Source organism: Salvelinus namaycush, chromosome 24 (assembly GCF_016432855.1).
Source record: "Salvelinus namaycush isolate Seneca chromosome 24, SaNama_1.0, whole genome shotgun sequence".
NCBI classification, from domain to species: domain Eukaryota; kingdom Metazoa; phylum Chordata; class Actinopteri; order Salmoniformes; family Salmonidae; genus Salvelinus; species Salvelinus namaycush.
In genome coordinates this window covers 27,164,718-27,186,693 of record NC_052330.1, presented here as the reverse complement: position 1 = coordinate 27,186,693, position 21,976 = coordinate 27,164,718, and the positions used below count along the sequence as shown (strand labels likewise).

The following is a 21,976-nucleotide window of genomic DNA, read 5'->3' as shown; positions in this document are numbered from 1 at the left end:
TTTAATGTGTCACAAATTAGAGCTATTGTATCACCCTGCATGAATGACATGACATCTCCACACTATGTTCTTCCATGGAAATATAATCTAGTTATTCTATGTCTATGCAGAGAATCCCTGGTGAGGAATAGACCTACTGTATGACAAGCAGCATTCCACACAGTAGTATCATGACACGTGTCCTGCTGACTCTGAAGCAGGACTGGATGCACATTTCACTGTGAAACATGTTGGATGGCAGAGGTGAACACTAGTAGTAGCACCCATGTTTTACTGTAACAAGAACCTCCTCCGCACTCCTGGCTGGAGCAGCGGGGTGCGTGGGTGTATTCTCTCATCTCTCCTCTCTCTGTGATGTCAGAGGCTCAGTGTTTAGTTCAGGCATGTTGCCCAACGCCCCACACTCCACTCCCATTGGGCCAGGGGTCCTGCAGCAAACAGTCACACCTCACAACACAAAGTCCTGTGGAATGGAGTCACTGTGACAATCTCAATTGCATACTCCTCACGTCCTCTCTCCTCGCCTCCTCAAAACCCGATTGGATGAGAAAACCAGAGCTCTCTCCCCTGTGACCTTCTCCTCCAATGGGTTTTGAGGAGGCGAGGAGTATGCAATTGAGATTCTCCCATGGTGAGATTGGTGACACATTGCTCTAGTCTAGTTTGAGACCCAGTTTGCTGACTGAACTAAATCCCATAGTCTATCTTGCAGTATCATCGACTAAGCTGAACAAGCTCATGAAGTGGCTAATAACACGTGGGTTGAGTGAATGAAGCAATGCATGTCAGGAATGTAGGCCTACTGTTCTATTTCTGCGGTAAAGGAGGAGACAGGGAGCTGGACGACGAAAGAACGACACGAGTCAGAGCCATGTTTTTAACCAACTTTAATTCCATGTTTGGCCTTCAATGGTTTGTTTTACCCTGTCATCATTGGTCAGTCTGGTACAGAACAGGGCTGGCAGTAGTAGTTGCAGGTGCTAGTCCAGGGCCCTATTCATTAGGGAACACAAGCAAACAGCTTGTGTTGTTTTTTCAACTAAATTAAAACAAGCCTTTATTCCCTCTGCTTCAGTCTGTTTGGTGTATAATGAACAAGACCCAGGGTTGGGTGAGGGACAGTCACAGGAGCACAGTTTCAGAACACTTAAACACCTAGCTAAAGGAATGAGTGTCGGCTTTTTCCTGGCCCTCTTTCCTTGCTTGTTGCCACGGCCAAACCTCCTGTGCCATTGGCCCTGAAGAAAACTGAAAGGGGCAGGATGGAGGTGGGACTTCCACTGTGTGAGACGTCACCCGGCCAGACCCCTCCCTGCCTCAGGAAAAGTCAGAAGTCTGTCAGCCAGGTAATTATGCAGGGAACATCTGGAGCTCAAACTGAAGCTACTGCTATGTGCAAGTGCACCTTATTGCAAATGGATTGACCCAGTCATAAAACAGGTTTAACTGAGTTTGAGCACATACCTAGACTGTTGTTGTCTCAAAGTCCTGATCTCAGATCAGTTTTGCTTTTCACCTGTCAAAGGTTCCGGTTAAGATTGGTGCAGGCTAGAGCTGATCCCAGGTCTGCATTTTAGGGCAAGTTTTACGACGTGCAGTCAATGCCACAGAGCTACCGCTTTCAGGGACACTAATCCTGACACTTATAAGAAATCACACTACGACCTCTGACGAGCCGTCAACCAGGCAAAGCCTCAATACAGGACTAAAATCGAATCCTACTACACCGGTTCTGACACTCGGATGTGGCAGAGCTTGCAAACGATCAAGGATTACAAAGGGAAGATGGGCAGATGGGTTACCAGGACGGGTACAAAGAGCATGCTCTAATCAGCTGGCAAGTGTCTTCAATGACATTTTCAACCTCTCCAGGACCCAGTCTGTAATACCTGCATGTTTCAAGCAGACCACCATAGACCCTGTGTCCAAGAATGCCAAGGTAACCTGTCTAAATCACTATCACTAGCACTCGGCTGTAGTGGAGCGGGCTGAGAGCTTCTAGTTTCTCGGCATCCACATCACTAAGGAATTGACATGGTCCACACACACCAACACAGTCGTGAAGAAGTCACGACAACACCTCTTCCCCCTCAGGAGGATGAAAAGATTCAGCATGGGCCCTCAGATCCTCATAAAGTTCTACAGCTGTACCATCTTGACTGGCTGCATCATCGCTTGATATGGCAACTGCTTAGCATCCAACCGCAAGGCGCTACAGCAGGTAGTGCATCACTGGGGCTGAACTTCCTGCCATCCCAGACCTTAATACCAGGCGGTGTCAGAGGAAGGCCCTAAAAAATTGTCAGACTCCAGCCACCCAAGTCATAGACAAGCGGTACCTATGCACCAAGTCTGAAACCAATAGAACCCTGAACAGCTTCTACCCCCAAACCTTAAGATTGCTAAATAGTTAACCAAATAGCTACCCGAACTATCTGCACTGACCCCCTTTTGAATCAACTCTTGACTCATCACATACGCTGCTGCTAGTGCTTATTATCTATCCTATTGCCAAGTCACTTCACCCCTACCTATATGTACATATCTACCTCAATTACCTCATTCCCCTGCACATCAACTCCGTACTGGTACCCCGTGTATATAGCCAAGTTATCTTTACTCATTGTGTATTTATTCCTTGTGTTATTATCGTTCTATTGTTCTCTCTACATTGTTGGGAAGGGTAAGTAAGCATTTCACTGTTAGTCTACACCAGTTCTTTACAAAGCATGTGACAAATAACACTTGATTTGATTTTCATTAGTGTTGTAATGGGGTCCACTGATGCAGGGTCAGTCAGAGGAGCAGGTTCCGTTGTCTGAGAGCTAATGACCAAGATCACATTCCATTTTATTGCAGTCATTTCTATTCACAAACCCCTTTAGAAGCAAGCCTTAGATGATCCATTTAATATATTCAATTAAATAAATATACAGAAAGTATGTGGGGCGATAATGTTGAGTTCTATAAAAGTAGCCTCCCAGAGTAAGACCGATCCTATTTTCTGATCAACAGTGTTGTCATCTCTCCTGAATCATCTCAAATAAAGGATGTATTGTTAGTTTAGATCATCCAGTCAAATAAACGGAATGAAGCCAGAAATGGTCAAAGTACATTAATTAATAAGAGCTGCATAGTACAAGGGCGGGCGCTGCCATTTTAATAGCTGAGGGACCATTTTTGGGGGGGATGGGGGTGGCCGAGGTGGAAGAGTACCGTCTAACGGGGAAGGGGGGAGGGGGGTGGGGTACCAGACTGCATTGTGCACTTTACAAAACATTGTGCTGTTTTTCAGCATATAACATCGTACCTATTTGGCAAAGAAAACATTCATCGAGCATCAAATCGTTATGAAATGAAACTTGAGGGACCGACATGGAGACGCTGTACAGAGAAGAAGCTCCTTTTGAAGGTTCAAACTGAATGGAACTGTAACCGTTGACATGATTGGACCATGATGATGAGAGACAGAAACACCAAAACATCTTCAGAGTCAAAATAAGCTTATTTTTCAATTCCTTGTACAATTGCCCAATTGATGCTCCCGCGGGAAGTTTCCCCTCGGTACTGATCTGGAATCAGCTTCCCCTCCCCAATCCTAACATTAACCATTAGTGGGAGAAGTTAAAGACTGACCCAAGATCAGCATCTAGGGGCAACGTCACCCTACTCCATTACTGAACACTTAATTAGGACTACTCAGACATTTAACAATAACCATTGGGTAGATCAATATCACTAACATCCAAAAAGTCTGAAAAAAGCCAAGGTCTGACTTTACACCATTGTAGTCTGCTGTAGGCTTAATGAATGTGTTAGGTAATGGGATAATACAGTTTCCTATGAATATTTTACAGATTTCTCTGGTAAACTTGTAGAACTTGTGGCATAATGGTCCTGTAGTCTCCATCTGAGGTCATTTAAAGACAGAATGACAAAGACCACTTTCTAGCTTAGTTTAGGTCTGCCCATAGAAATATAATCTACTGTGAAATTGACATGGTCTGAGGGCCTTTACCCGATCTAGTGATTCTATGGGTCAGCTAATAACAAGAGGTTCTGGTGACGACTGACCATCCCACATGGAGATTTACACTATTAAACACCACGTAAAAAAAATAACAAGATCATTGAATAGAATACTTCTACAACCATCAGTGCTTCTCTCACGGTTTCATATACAAGAGTAGAGTAAATACATGTAAAATGAGTACCAAAAATAAAATAAATGACAAAAAACAAAACAATTTGTGCAATGACAAATGGGGTATGCCTTTGTTTATCTCTCAAACGGTGAAATGTCTAGCTAGCAATTCAGGAGCTCAGGGCTGGCCCACGTGACAGTCCACTGTCTCATTCTCACCCTGTGTCAGTTTAAAACCAGTCTGTTTACAATGGCAGTTTGAGTTTGTCTCGCAGAGTCAAGTTAAGTCACTGTCCTTGGACAGGCAGTGTTGCCAGCGTCCTCTCCTCTTTCTCTCTGCAGGCCCATAACAAGCTAAATGAAATCTGTGTAGTAGTTGATGATGTAACACACATGAACGACATGATGAAGAATACAATTACGTTAAAAAATGAAAAGGCTTCTTGATTGGCAGAGGTTCTTCTCAGCTTCCAGCCTATCAGAGGTTCCAGTGAAGGTGTGGTCTGTGTCATTCATCCAAGATCCATTCCTGGGTTTAAGCCCTCATCCCAAAACCTCCCTCTTTCTCACAACCAGTCCTCTCTGCTCTCTCTTCCGTCCTGCCTGAGTTCCTCACTCTCTAGCTCCGTTCTGCCCAACGTTCTTAGCTGGGCCTAGCCCTGGGCTAGATGAACTTGAAGCACTTAGTCTTGTCGTGGGGTAGGCGCGTTTTGAAGAGCACAGAGTCCACGCGGAACTGCGTGTAGAGTAAGGGCATGTAGCCGTACACCTTGACAAAAAAGTTGATGCACTTGTGGCGCTCGTGGAAGTGAGAGTCGTCATGCGACAGGGCCTGAGGGCAGCCGGGGCAGCGGAAGGTCCAACGAGACGTCACCTGAGATGGGGAGAGAGAGGGAATATGTGAGTGTGTGAGACAGCGTGTGAGTTTGTATACATATCTAATTACAATGTAACAACCATTTTTATTGCTTTGTTGATACTGTGAACATGCAGTCGTAACATATGGTCGTACACGGAGTATACCCAGCACTGCGTTGCACCCTCCCTTGCCCTCAGAACAGCCTCAATTCATTGGGGCATGGACTCTACAAGGTGTCAAAAGCGTTCCACAGGGATACTGGCCAATGTTGACTCCAATGCTTCTCACAGTTGTGTCAAGTTGGCTGGATGTCCTTTGGGTGGTGGACCATTCTTGATACACACGGGAAACTGTTGAGCCTGAAAAACCCAGCAGCGTTGCAGTTCTTGACAAAAAACGGTGCGCCTGGCACCTACTACCATACCCCGTTCAAAGGCACTTAAATATTTTGTCTAGCCAATTCACCCTCTGAATGGCACACATACACAATCCATGCCTCAATTGTCTCAAGGCTTAAAAATCCTTCTTTAACCTGTCTCCTCCCCGTCATCTACACTGATTGAAGTGGATTTAACAAGTGACATTAATAAGGGATCATAGCTTTCACCTGGATTCACCTGGTCAGTCTATGTCATGGAAAGAGCAGGTGTTCTTAATGTTTTGTACACTCAGTGTGTGTCAATGAATACTAGCACAGAAAGCTATTGAGCCAGTAACTGAAAGGTCGCTGGTTAGAATCCCTGAGTCGACTAGGGGAAAAATCTGCCAATGTGCCCTTAAGAGAGGCACTTCAAATCTAATTGAAAGGCCCTCTGGATAAGAGTGTCTGCAAAATGACAAAATTGTCAAATGTAATTGTCCACGACACACAAGATGGAGGCCTACTGCATCTCTTAAGGCTGATTTTCCAGAAAAATTCAAGTCACTTATTTACAGGAGTTGACTTCCACTACCTGCACTATTCACCAGCCTAATTCCTACCAGGGAATAACTGTCAAGTTACACACTCCATCAAAGCATGTCCTTCAATTCTAAGAAACACCTCCGAATCAAGCCTCTGTATATCAAAGGGGCTAAAACTGAGGGTCTCACATCTTCCACTTGGCTTGGTTGGTATAATTAGTCCACTAGCCATAAATCTGTAAATATTAGTCAGAAATGTCTTGTAAAATAGATTTAGAGGGAAACGCAAGCTTAGGGCAACAATTCAATCTCGCTGTGTTCTGATTTATAATTCACAACAGTATATTGAATATGTCAGGTTGAGTAATGGTCGGTGTAAGTGAGCAGAAATATAAATAAGCAGGGCCCGGGGTGTGTTTTTGAGAGCACCTGTGTGTGTTCAAAATGTGTACATTCGGTGTGGGTGTGTGTGTTTTTGAGAGTACCTGTGTGTTCAGAATGTGTACGTTCGGTGTGGGTGTGTGTGCATGCATGGCCCACTGACCTTGATAGGGGGCTTGCGGGTGATATGCGACACCAGGAAGTTCATGGCGATGTCCTCACAGTTGATGTACTCATCCACCATGTCGCGGATGGCCTGGGGCATCACGTACGAGTACAGGTACGCATAGTACTGCAGCAGAGACAACATGCAGCAGAGGATCAACCAGGGTCATGTTCATTCGGACACATAACATTTGAAACATTGGGATGAGGAAGACAGGCGAGTTGGCAGCAGAGTTATGTCGCATAGAGGTCAGGGGTCACAGGGTTGAATGATGGGAGAGGGGGAGGGAGTGTACCTTGTGAAAGAAGGCGGCGCCCGTCAGCACCATGGACAGTTCACAGGAGTAGTTAGAGTTGTAGAGCCAGGACTGGTGGTTGACGTCCCAGGCATGGAACCTCCCGGGGAAGCCCACGATGCGGTCCCTGGCCTCCCTCCACACTCTGATAAACACAACGACACGTAGAGAAACACGAGTTACTGACCATACTGTAAAACCCACAACCAGCCTTTTATACAGTTACTAACCATACTCTGATACCAACCAGCCTGTTATACAGTTACTAACCATACTCTGATACCAACCAGACTGTTATACAGTTACTAACCATACTCTGATACCAACCAGACTGTTATACAGTTACTAACCATACTCTGATACCAACCAGACTGTTATACAGTTACTAACCATACTCTGATACCAACCAGACTGTTATACAGTTACTAACCATACTCTGATACCAACCAGACTGTTATACAGTTACTAACCATACTCTGATACCAACCAGACTGTTATACAGTTACTAACCATACTCTGATACCAACCAGACTGTTATACAGGTACTAACCATACTCTGATACCCACAACCAGACTGTTATACAGTTACTAACCATATTCTGATACCCACAACCAGACTGTTATACAGTTACTAACCATACTATGATACCAACCAGACTGTTATACAGTTACTAACCATACTCTGATACCAACCAGACTGTTATACAGTTACTAACCATACTATGATACCAACCAGACTGTTATACAGTTACTAACCATACTCTGATACCAACCAGACTGTTATACAGGTACTAACCATACTCTGATACCAACCAGACTGTTATACAGGTACTAACCATACTATGATACCAACCAGACTGTAATACAGGTACTAACCATACTATGATACCAACCAGACTGTTATACAGTTACTAACCATACTCTGATACCAACCAGACTGTTATACAGGTACTAACCATACTATGATACCAACCAGACTGTTATACAGGTACTAACCATACTCTGATACCAACCAGACTGTTATACAGTTACTAACCATACTATGATACCAACCAGACTGTTATACAGTTACTAACCATACTCTGATACCAACCAGACTGTTATACAGTTACTAACAATACTCTGATACCCACAACCAGACTGTTATACAGGTACTAACCATACTCTGATACCAACCAGACTGTTATACAGGTACTAACCATACTCTGATACCAACCAGACTTATACAGTTACTAACCATACTCTGATACCCACAACCAGACTGTTATACAGGTACTAACCATACTCTGATACCAACCAGACTGTTATACAGGTACTAACCATACTCTGATACCAACCAGACTGTTATACAGGTACTAACCATACTCTGATACCAACCAGACTGTTATACAGGTACTAACCATACTCTGATACCAACCAGACTGTTATACAGGTACTAACCATACTCTGATACCAACCAGACTGTTATACAGTTACTAACCATACTCTGATACCAACCAGACTGTTATACAGTTACTAACCATACTCTGATACCAACCAGACTGTTATACAGTTACTAACCATACTCTGATACCAACCAGACTGTTATACAGTTACTAACCATACTCTGATACCAACCAGACTGTTATACAGGTACTAACCATACGCTGATACCAACCAGACTGTTATACAGTTACTAACCATACTCTGATACCAACCAGACTGTTATACAGTTACTAACCATACTCTGATACCAACCAGACTGTTATACAGGTACTAACCATACTATGATACCAACCAGACTGTTATACAGTTACTAACCATACTCTGATACCAACCAGACTGTTATACAGTTAGTAACCATACTCTGATACCAACCAGACTGTTATACAGTTACTAACCATACTCTGATACCAACCAGACTGTTATACAGGTACTAACCATACTCTGATACCAACCAGACTGTTATACAGTTACTAACCATACTATGATACCAACCAGACTGTTATACAGGTACTAACCATACTCTGATACCCACAACCAGACTGTTATACAGTTACTAACCATACTATGATACACACAACCAGACTGTTATACAGTTACTAACCATACTCTGATACCAACCAGACTGTTATACAGGTACTAACCATACTCTGATACCAACCAGACTGTTATACAGGTACTAACCATACTCTGATACCAACCAGACTTATACAGTTACTAACCATACTCTGATACCCACAACCAGACTGTTATACAGGTACTAACCATACTCTGATACCAACCAGACTGTTATACAGTTACTAACCATACTCTGATACCAACCAGACTGTTATACAGGTACTAACCATACTCTGATACCAACCAGACTGTTATACAGGTACTAACCATACTCTGATACCAACCAGACTGTTATACAGGTACTAACCATACTCTGATACCAACCAGACTGTTATACAGTTACTAACCATACTATGATACCAACCAGACTATTATACAGTTACTAACCATACTCTGATACCAACCAGACTGTTATACAGGTACTAACCATACTCTGATACCAACCAGACTTATACAGTTACTAACCATACTCTGATACCCACAACCAGACTGTTATACAGGTACTAACCATACTCTGATACACACAACCAGACTGTTATACAGTTACTAACCATACTATGATACCAACCAGACTGTTATACAGGTACTAACCATACTCTGATACCCACAACCAGACTGTTATACAGTTACTAACCATACTATGATACACACAACCAGACTGTTATACAGGTACTAACCATACTCTGATACACACAACCAGACTGTTATACAGTTACTAACCATACTCTGATACCCACAACCAGACTGTTATACAGTTACTAACCATACTCTGATACCAACCAGACTGTTATACAGGTACTAACCATACTATGATACCAACCAGACTGTTATACAGTTACTAACCATACTGTGATACCAACCAGACTGTTATACAGTTACTAACCATACTATGATACTAACCAGACTGTTATACAGGTACTAACCATACTCTGATACACACAACCAGACTGTTATACAGTTACTAACCATACTCTGATACCAACCAGACTGTTATACAGGTACTAACCATACTATGATACCCACAACCAGACTGTTATACAGTTACTAACCATACTCTGATACCAACCAGACTGTTATACAGTTACTAACCATACTCTGATACCAACCAGACTGTTATACAGGTACTAACCATACTCTGATACCAACCAGACTGTTATACAGTTACTAACCATACTCTGATACCCACAACCAGCCTGTTATACAGGTACTAACCATACTCTGATACCAACCAGACTGTTATACAGGTACTAACCATACTCTGATACACACAACCAGACTGTTATACAGTTACTAACCATACTATGATACCAACCAGACTGTTATACAGGTACTAACCATACTCTGATGATACCAACCAGACTGTTATACAGGTACTAACCATACTCTGATACCCACAACCAGACTGTTATACAGTTACTAACCATACTATGATACCAACAACCAGACTGTTATACAGTTACTAACCATACTCTGATACCAACCAGACTGTTATACAGGTACTAACCATACTCTGATACCAACCAGACTTATACAGTTACTAACCATACTCTGATACCCACAACCAGACTGTTATACAGGTACTAACCATACTCTGATACCAACCAGACTGTTATACAGTTACTAACCATACTCTGATACCAACCAGACTGTTATACAGGTACTAACCATACTCTGATACCAACCAGACTGTTATACAGGTACTAACCATACTCTGATACCAACCAGACTGTTATACAGGTACTAACCATACTCTGATACCAACCAGACTGTTATACAGGTACTAACCATACTCTGATACCAACCAGACTTATACAGTTACTAACCATACTCTGATACCCACAACCAGACTGTTATACAGGTACTAACCATACTCTGATACACACAACCAGACTGTTATACAGTTACTAACCATACTATGATACCAACCAGACTGTTATACAGGTACTAACCATACTCTGATACCCACAACCAGACTGTTATACAGTTACTAACCATACTATGATACACACAACCAGACTGTTATACAGTTACTAACCATACTCTGATACCAACCAGACTGTTATACAGGTACTAACCATACTCTGATACCAACCAGACTGGTATACAGTTACTAACCATACTCTGATACCAACCAGACTGTTATACAGTTACTAACCATACTATGATACCAACCAGACTGTTATACAGGTACTAACCATACTCTGATACACACAACCAGACTGTTATACAGTTACTAACCATACTCTGATACCAACCAGACTGTTATACAGGTACTAACCATACTATGATACCCACAACCAGACTGTTATACAGTTACTAACCATACTCTGATACCAACCAGACTGTTATACAGTTACTAACCATACTATGATACCAACCAGACTGTTATACAGTTACTAACCATACTCTGATACCAACCAGACTGTTATACAGGTACTAACCATACTCTGATACCAACCAGACTTATACAGTTACTAACAATACTCTGATACCCACAACCAGACTGTTATACAGGTACTAACCATACTCTGATACCAACCAGACTGTTATACAGGTACTAACCATACTCTGATACCAACCAGACTTATACAGTTACTAACCATACTCTGATACCCACAACCAGACTGTTATACAGGTACTAACCATACTCTGATACCAACCAGACTGTTATACAGGTACTAACCATACTCTGATACCAACCAGACTGTTATACAGGTACTAACCATACTCTGATACCAACCAGACTGTTATACAGGTACTAACCATACTCTGATACCAACCAGACTGTTATACAGTTACTAACCATACTCTGATACCAACCAGACTGTTATACAGTTACTAACCATACTCTGATACCAACCAGACTGTTATACAGTTACTAACCATACTCTGATACCAACCAGACTGTTATACAGTTACTAACCATACTCTGATACCAACCAGACTGTTATACAGGTACTAACCATACGCTGATACCAACCAGACTGTTATACAGTTACTAATCATACTCTGATACCAACCAGACTGTTATACAGTTACTAACCATACTCTGATACCAACCAGACTGTTATACAGGTACTAACCATACTATGATACCAACCAGACTGTTATACAGTTACTAACCATACTCTGATACCAACCAGACTGTTATACAGTTAGTAACCATACTCTGATACCAACCAGACTGTTATACAGTTACTAACCATACTCTGATACCAACCAGACTGTTATACAGGTACTAACCATACTCTGATACCAACCAGACTGTTATACAGTTACTAACCATACTATGATACCAACCAGACTGTTATACAGGTACTAACCATACTCTGATACCCACAACCAGACTGTTATACAGTTACTAACCATACTATGATACACACAACCAGACTGTTATACAGTTACTAACCATACTCTGATACCAACCAGACTGTTATACAGGTACTAACCATACTCTGATACCAACCAGACTGTTGTACAGTTACTAACCATACTCTGATACCAACCAGACTGTTATACAGTTACTAACCATACTCTGATACCCACAACCAGACGGTTATACAGTTACTAACCATACTCTGATACCCACAACCAGACGGTTATACAGTTACTAACCATACTCTGATACCAACCAGACTGTTATACAGGTACTAACCATACTCTGATACCAACCAGACTGTTATACAGTTACTAACCATACTATGATACCAACCATACTGTTATACAGGTACTAACCATGCTCTGATACCAACCAGACTGTTATACAGGTACTAACCATTCTCTGATACCAACCAGACTGTTATACAGTTACTAACCATACTCTGATACCAACCAGACTGTTAATACAGTTACTAACCATACTCTGATACCAACCAGACTGTTATACAGTTACTAACCATACTCTGATACCAACCAGACTGTTATACAGGTACTAACCATACTCTGATACCCACAACCAGACTGTTATACAGGTACTAACCATACTCTGATACCAACCAGACTTATACAGTTACTAACCATACTCTGATACCCACAACCAGACTGTTATACAGGTACTAACCATACTCTGATACCAACCAGACTGTTATACAGGTACTAACCATACTCTGATACCAACCAGACTGTTATACAGGTACTAACCATACTCTGATACCAACCAGACTGTTATACAGGTACTAACCATACTCTGATACCAACCAGACTGTTATACAGTTACTAACCATACTCTGATACCAACCAGACTGTTATACAGTTACTAACCATACTCTGATACCAACCAGACTGTTATACAGTTACTAACCATACTCTGATACCAACCAGACTGTTATACAGTTACTAACCATACTCTGATACCAACCAGACTGTTATACAGGTACTAACCATACGCTGATACCAACCAGACTGTTATACAGTTACTAACCATACTCTGATACCAACCAGACTGTTATACAGTTACTAACCATACTCTGATACCAACCAGACTGTTATACAGGTACTAACCATACTATGATACCAACCAGACTGTTATACAGTTACTAACCATACTCTGATACCAACCAGACTGTTATACAGTTAGTAACCATACTCTGATACCAACCAGACTGTTATACAGTTACTAACCATACTCTGATACCAACCAGACTGTTATACAGGTACTAACCATACTCTGATACCAACCAGACTGTTATACAGTTACTAACCATACTATGATACCAACCAGACTGTTATACAGGTACTAACCATACTCTGATACCCACAACCAGACTGTTATACAGTTACTAACCATACTATGATACACACAACCAGACTGTTATACAGTTACTAACCATACTCTGATACCAACCAGACTGTTATACAGGTACTAACCATATTCTGATACCAACCAGACTGTTGTACAGTTACTAACCATACTCTGATACCAACCAGACTGTTATACAGTTACTAACCATACTCTGATACCCACAACCAGACGGTTATACAGTTACTAACCATACTCTGATACCCACAACCAGACGGATATACAGTTACTAACCATACTCTGATACCAACCAGACTGTTATACAGGTACTAACCATACTCTGATACCAACCAGACTGTTATACAGTTACTAACCATACTATGATACCAACCATACTGTTATACAGGTACTAACCATGCTCTGATACCAACCAGACTGTTATACAGGTACTAACCATTCTCTGATACCAACCAGACTGTTATACAGTTACTAACCATACTCTGATACCAACCAGACTGTTAATACAGTTACTAACCATACTCTGATACCAACCAGACTGTTATACAGTTACTAACCATACTCTGATACCAACCAGACTGTTATACAGGTACTAACCATACTCTGATACCCACAACCAGACTGTTATACAGGTACTAACCATACTCTGATACCAACAACCAGACTGTTATACAGTTACTAACCATACTATGATACCAACCAGACTGTTATACAGGTACTAACCATACTCTGATACCCACAACCAGACTGTTATACAGTTACTAACCATACTATGATACACACAACCAGACTGTTATACAGTTACTAACCATACTCTGATACCAACCAGACTGTTATACAGGTACTAACCATACTCTGATACCAACCAGACTGTTATACAGTTACTAACCATACTCTGATACCCACAACCAGACTGTTATACAGTTACTAACCATACTCTGATACCAACCAGACTGTTATACAGGTACTAACCATACTCTGATACCAACCAGACTGGTATACAGTTACTAACCATACTCTGATACCAACCAGACTGTTATACAGTTACTAACCATACTCTGATACCAACCAGACTGTTATACAGTTACTAACCATACTCTGATACCAACCAGACTGTTATACAGTTACTAACCATACTCTGATACCAACCAGACTGTTATACAGTTACTAACCATACTCTGATACCAACCAGACTGTTATACAGTTACTAACCATACTCTGATACCAACCAGACTGTTATACAGGTACTAACCATACTCTGATACCAACCAGACTGTTATACAGTTACTAACCATACTCTGATACCAACCAGACTGTTATACAGGTACTAACCATACTCTGATACCAACCAGACTGTTAATACAGTTACTAACCATACTCTGATACCAACCAGACTGTTATACAGTTACTAACCATACTCTGATACCAACCAGACTGTTATACAGTTACTAACCATACTCTGATACCCACAACCAGACTGTTATACAGTTAATAACCATACTCTGATACCAACCAGACTGTTATACAGGTACTAACCATACGCTGATACCAACCAGACTGTTATACAGTTACTAACCATACTCTGATACCAACCAGACTGTTATACAGTTACTAACCATACTCTGATACCAACCAGACTGTTATACAGGTACTAACCATACTCTGATACCAACCAGACTGTTATACAGTTACTAACCATACTATGATACCAACCAGACTGTTATACAGTTACTAACCATACTCTGATACCAACCAGACTGTTATACAGGTACTAACCATACTCTGATACCAACCAGACTTATACAGTTACTAACCATACTCTGATACCCACAACCAGACTGTTATACAGGTACTAACCATACTCTGATACACACAACCAGACTGTTATACAGTTACTAACCATACTATGATACCAACCAGACTGTTATACAGGTACTAACCATACTCTGATACCCACAACCAGACTGTTATACAGTTACTAACCATACTATGATACACACAACCAGACTGTTATACAGGTACTAACCATACTCTGATACACACAACCAGACTGTTATACAGTTACTAACCATACTCTGATACCCACAACCAGACTGTTATACAGTTACTAACCATACTCTGATACCCACAACCAGCCTGTTATACAGTTACTAACCATACTCTGATACCCACAACCAGCCTGTTATACAGGTACTAACCATACTCTGATACCAACCAGACTGTTATACAGGTACTAACCATACTCTGATACACACAACCAGACTGTTATACAGTTACTAACCATACTATGATACCAACCAGACTGTTATACAGGTACTAACCATACTCTGATGATACCAACCAGACTGTTATACAGGTACTAACCATACTCTGATACCCACAACCAGACTGTTATACAGTTACTAACCATACTATGATACCAACAACCAGACTGTTATACAGTTACTAACCATACTCTGATACCAACCAGACTGTTATACAGGTACTAACCATACTCTGATACCAACCAGACTTATACAGTTACTAACCATACTCTGATACCCACAACCAGACTGTTATACAGGTACTAACCATACTCTGATACCAACCAGACTGTTATACAGTTACTAACCATACTCTGATACCAACCAGACTGTTATACAGGTACTAACCATACTCTGATACCAACCAGACTGTTATACAGGTACTAACCATACTCTGATACCAACCAGACTGTTATACAGGTACTAACCATACTCTGATACCAACCAGACTTATACAGTTACTAACCATACTCTGATACCAACCAGACTGTTATACAGTTACTAACCATACTCTGATACCAACCAGACTGTTATACAGTTACTAACCATACTATGATACCAACCAGACTGTTATACAGTACTAACCATACTCTGACACACAACCAGACTGTTATACAGTTACTAACCATATCTGATACCAACCAGACTGTTATACAGGTACTAACCATACTCTGATACCCACAACCAGACTGTTATACAGTTACTAACCATACTCTGATACCAACCAGACTGTTATACAGTTATAACCATACTCTGATACCAACCAGACTGTTATACGGTACTAACCATACTCTGATACCAACCAGACTGTATACAGTTACTAACCTACTCTGATACCCACAACCAGCCTGTTATACAGGTACTAACCATACTCTGATACCAACCAGACTGTTATCAGCCACAACCAGACTGTTATACAGGTACTAACCATACTCTGATACCAACCAGACTGTTATACAGTCTAACCATACTCTGATACCACAACCAGACTGTTATACAGTTACTAACCATACTCTGATACCAACCAGACTGTTATACAGGTACTAACCATACTCATGATACCAACCAGAGACTGTTATACAGTTACTAACCATACTCGTGACCAACCCAGACTGTTATACAGTTACTAACCATACTATGATACCACCAGACTGTTATACAGGTACTAACCATACTCTGATACACAACCAGACTGTTATACAGTTACTAACCATACTCTGATACCAACCAGACTGTTATACAGGTACTAACCATACTTGATACCACAACCAGAACTGTTATACAGTTACTAACCATCTCTGATACCAACCGACTGTTATACAGTTACTAACCTAACTGATACCAAACAGACTGTTATACAGGTACTAACCATACTCTGATACCACCCAGACTGTTATACAGTTACTAACCATACTCTGATCCACAACAGACTGTTATACAGTGTACTAACCATACTCTGATACCAACCAGACTGTTATACAGGTACTAACCATACTCTGATACACACACCAGACTGTTGCTTACGTTACTAACCATACTCTGATACCAACCAGACTGTTATACAGTAACTAACCATACTCTGATACCACCAGACTGTTATACAGTACTAACCATACTCTGATACCACAACCAGACTGTTATACAGTTACTAACCATACTTGATACCAACCAGACTGTTATCAGTTACACCATACTCTGATACCACCCAGACTGTTATACAGGTACTAACCATACTCTGATACCAACCAGACTGTATACAGTTACTAACCATACTCTGATACCCAACCAGACTGTTATACAGGTACTAACCATACTCTGATACCAACCAGACTGTTATACAGTTACTAAACCATACTCTGATACCAACCAAACTGTTATACAGTACTAACCATACTCTGATACCAACCAGACTGTTATACAGTACTAACCATACTCTGATACCAACCAGACTGTTATACATGTACTAACCATACTCTGATACCAACCAGACTGTTATACAGGTACAACCATACTCTGATACCACCAGACTTATACAGTACTAACCATACTCTGATACCAACCAGACTGTTATACAGTACTAACCATACTCTGATACACACACCAGACTGTTATATACAGTTACTAACCATACTATGATACCAACCAGACTGTTATACACGGTACTAACCATACTCTGATACCCACAACAGACTGTTATACAGTACTAACCATACTTGATACCAAACCAGACTGTTATACAGTTACTAACCATACTCTGATACCAACCAGACTGTTATACAGGTACTACCATATCTGATACCAACCAGACTGTTAACAGTTACTAACCATACTTGATACCCAACCAACTGTTATACAGTTACTAACCATACCTTGATACCAACCAGACTGTTATACAGTTACTAACCATACTCTGATACACCAAACCAGACGTTATACAGTTACTAAACCATACTCTGATACCAACCAGACTGTTATACAGGTACTACCATACTATATACCCACAACCAGACTGTTATACAGTTACTAACCATACTCTGATACACAACCAGACTGTTATACAGTACTAACCATACTTGATACCAACCAGACTGTTATACAGTTACTAACCATACTCTGATACCAACAGACTGTTATACAGTTACTAAACCATACTCTGATACCAACCAGACTGTTATACAGTACTAACCATACTCTGATACCACAACCAGACTGTTATACAGGTACTAACCATACTCTGATACCAACCAGACTGTTAACAGGTACTAACCATACTCTGATACCAACCAGACTTTACAGTTACTAACCATACTCTGATACCCACAACCAGACTGTTATCAGTACTAACCATACTCTGATACCACCAGACTGTTATACAGGTACTAACCATACTCTGATACCAACCACTGTTATACAGTGTACTAACCATACTCTGATACCAACCAGACTGTTATACAGGTACTAACCATACTCTGATACCAACCAGACTGTTATACAGGTACTAACCATACTCTGATACCAACCAGACTGTTATACAGTTACTAACCATACTCTGATACCAACCAGACTGTTATACAGTACTAACCATACTCTGATACCAACCAGACTGTTATACAGTTACTAACCATACTCTGATACCAACCAGAACTGTTATCAGGTACTAACCATACTCTGATACCAACCAGACTGTTATACAGTTACTAACCATACTCTGATACCAACCAGACTGTTATACAGTTACTAACCATACTCTGATACCAACCAGACTGTTATACAGGTACTAACCATACTATATATACCAACCAGACTGTTATACAGTTACTAACCATACTCTGATACCAACCAGACTGTTATACAGTATAAACCATACTCTGATACCAACCAGACTGTTATACAGTTACTAACCATACTCTGATACCCAACCAGACTGTTATACAGTACTAACCATACTCTGATACCAACCAGACTGTTATACAGTTACTAACCATACTATGATACCAACCAGACTGTTATACAGGTACTAACCAACTCTGATACCCACAACCAGACTGTTATACAGTTACTAACCATACTATGATACACACAACCAGACTGTTATACAGTTACAACCCATACTCTGATACAAACCAGACTGTTATACAGGTACTAACCATACTCTGATACCAACCGACTGTTATACAGTTACTAACCATACTCTGATACCAACCAGACTGTTATACAGTTACTAACCATACTCTGATACCACAACCAGACGTTTATACAGTTACTAACCATACTCTGATACCCAAACCAGACTGTTATACAGTTACTACCTACTCTGATACCACCAGACTGTTATAACGGTACTACCATACTCTATACCAACCAGACGTTATACAGTTTACTACCATACTATGCTACCAACCAGACTGTTATACAGGTACTAACCATACTCTGATACCAACCAGACTGTTATACAGGTACTAACATACTCTGATACCAACCAGACTGTTATACAGTTACTAACCATACTCTGATACCAACCAGACTGTTATACAGTTCAACCATACTCTGATACCAACCAGACTGTTATACAGTTACTAACCATACTCTGATACCAACCAGACTGTTATACAGGTACTAACCATACTCTGATACCAACCAGACTGTTATACAGTACTAACCATACTCTGATACCAACAGACTTATACAGTTCTAACCATACTCTGATACCCACAACCAACTGTTATACAGGTACTAACCATACTTCCTGATACCAACCAGACTTTATACAGGTACTAACCATACTCGATACAACCAGACTGTTATACAGTACTAACCATACTCTGATACCAACCAGACTGTTTACAGTACTAACCATACTCTGATACCACCCAGACTGTTATACAGTTACTAACCATACTCTGATACCAACCAGACTGTTATACAGTTAACTAACCATACTCTGATACCAACCAGACTGTTTACAGTTACTAACCATACTCTGATACCAACCAGACTGTTATACAGTTACTAACCATACTCTGATACCAACCAGACTGTTATACAGGTACTAACCCTAACCTGATAACCAAACCAGACTGTTTACAGTGTACTAACCATACTCTGATACCAACCAGACTGTTATACAGTTACTAACCATACTCTGATACCAACCGACGGTTATACAGGTACTAACCATACTCTGATACCAACCAGACTGTTATACAGTTCTAACCATACTCTGATACCAACCAGACTGTTATACAGTTACTAACCATACTCTGATACCAACCAGACTGTTATACAGTTACTAACCATACTCTGATACCAACCAGACTGTTTACAGGTACTAACCATACTCTGATACCAACCAGACTGTTATACAGTTACTAACCATACTATGATACCAACCAGACTGTTATACAGGTACTAACCATACTCTGATACCACAACCAGACTGTTATACAGTTACTAACCATACTATGATACACAAACCAGACTGTTATACAGGTTACTAACCATACTCTGATACCACCAACAGTTAAAACAGGTTACTAACCATACTCTGATACCAACCAGACGTTTACAGTTACTAACCATACTCTGATACCAACCAGACTGTTTACAGTTACTAACCATACTCTGATACCAACCAGACGGTTATACAGTTACTAACCATACTCTGATACCAAACCAGACTGTATACAGTTACTAACCATACTCTGATACCAACCAGACTGTTATACGGTACTAACCTACTCTGATACCAACCAGACTGTTATACAGTTACTAAACCATACTATGATACCAACCAACTGTTTACAGGTACTAACCATACTCTGATACCAACCAGACTGTTATACAGGTACTAACCATATCTGATACCCAACCAGACTGTTATACAGTTACTAACCATACTCTGATACCAACCAGACTGTTATACAGTATCTAACCATACTCTGATAACCAACCAACTGTTATACAGTTACTAACCATACTCTGATACCAACCGACTGTTATACAGTACTAACCATACTCTGATACCACAACCAGACGTTATACAGTGTACTAACCATACTCTGATACCAAACCAGACTGTTATACAGTTACTAACCATACTATGATACCAACCAGACTGTTATACAGTACTAACCATACTCTGGATACCCCCCCCCCCCCCCCCCACACCCCCCCCCCCCCCCCCCCACTCCCCCCACCACCCCCCCCCCCCCCCCCCCGCCCCCCCCCCCCCCCCCCCCACCCCCCCCCACACCCCCCCCCCCCCACCCCCCACCCCCCCCCCCCCCCCCCCCCCCCCCACCCCCCCCCCCCCCCCCCCCCCCCCCACCCCCCCCCCCCCCCCCCCCCCCCCCCCCCCCCACCCCCCCCCCCCGCCCCCCCACCCACCCCCGCCCCCCCCCCCACCCCCCCCCCCCCCCCCCCCCCCCCCCCCCCCCCCCCCCCCCCCCCCCCCCCCCCCCCCCCACCCCCCCCCCCCCCCCCCCCCCCCCCCCCCCCCCCCCCCACCCCCCCCCCCCACCCCCCCCCCCCCCCACCCCCCCCCCCCCCCCACCCCCCCCCCCCCCCCAC

The 21,976-nt window shown here is 41.8% G+C and overlaps 1 protein-coding gene across 1 annotated transcript in view; it reads right to left on the bottom strand.

Annotated features, from left to right (window-relative positions):
• Nucleotides 1-2,841: 2,841 nt before the first annotated feature.
• Nucleotides 2,842-21,976, bottom strand: part of LOC120019129 (exostosin-like 3) — an 80,820-nt gene continuing 61,685 nt past the window's right edge. The window contains exons 4-6 of the mRNA XM_038962402.1: nucleotides 6,749-6,893; nucleotides 6,451-6,579; nucleotides 2,842-5,018 (exon numbers count right to left, since the gene is read on the bottom strand). Of these exons, the coding sequence (XP_038818330.1) occupies nucleotides 4,809-5,018; nucleotides 6,451-6,579; nucleotides 6,749-6,893 (484 nt within the window). The 3' untranslated portion in view covers nucleotides 2,842-4,808. The remainder of the gene's footprint in view (nucleotides 5,019-6,450; nucleotides 6,580-6,748; nucleotides 6,894-21,976) is intronic.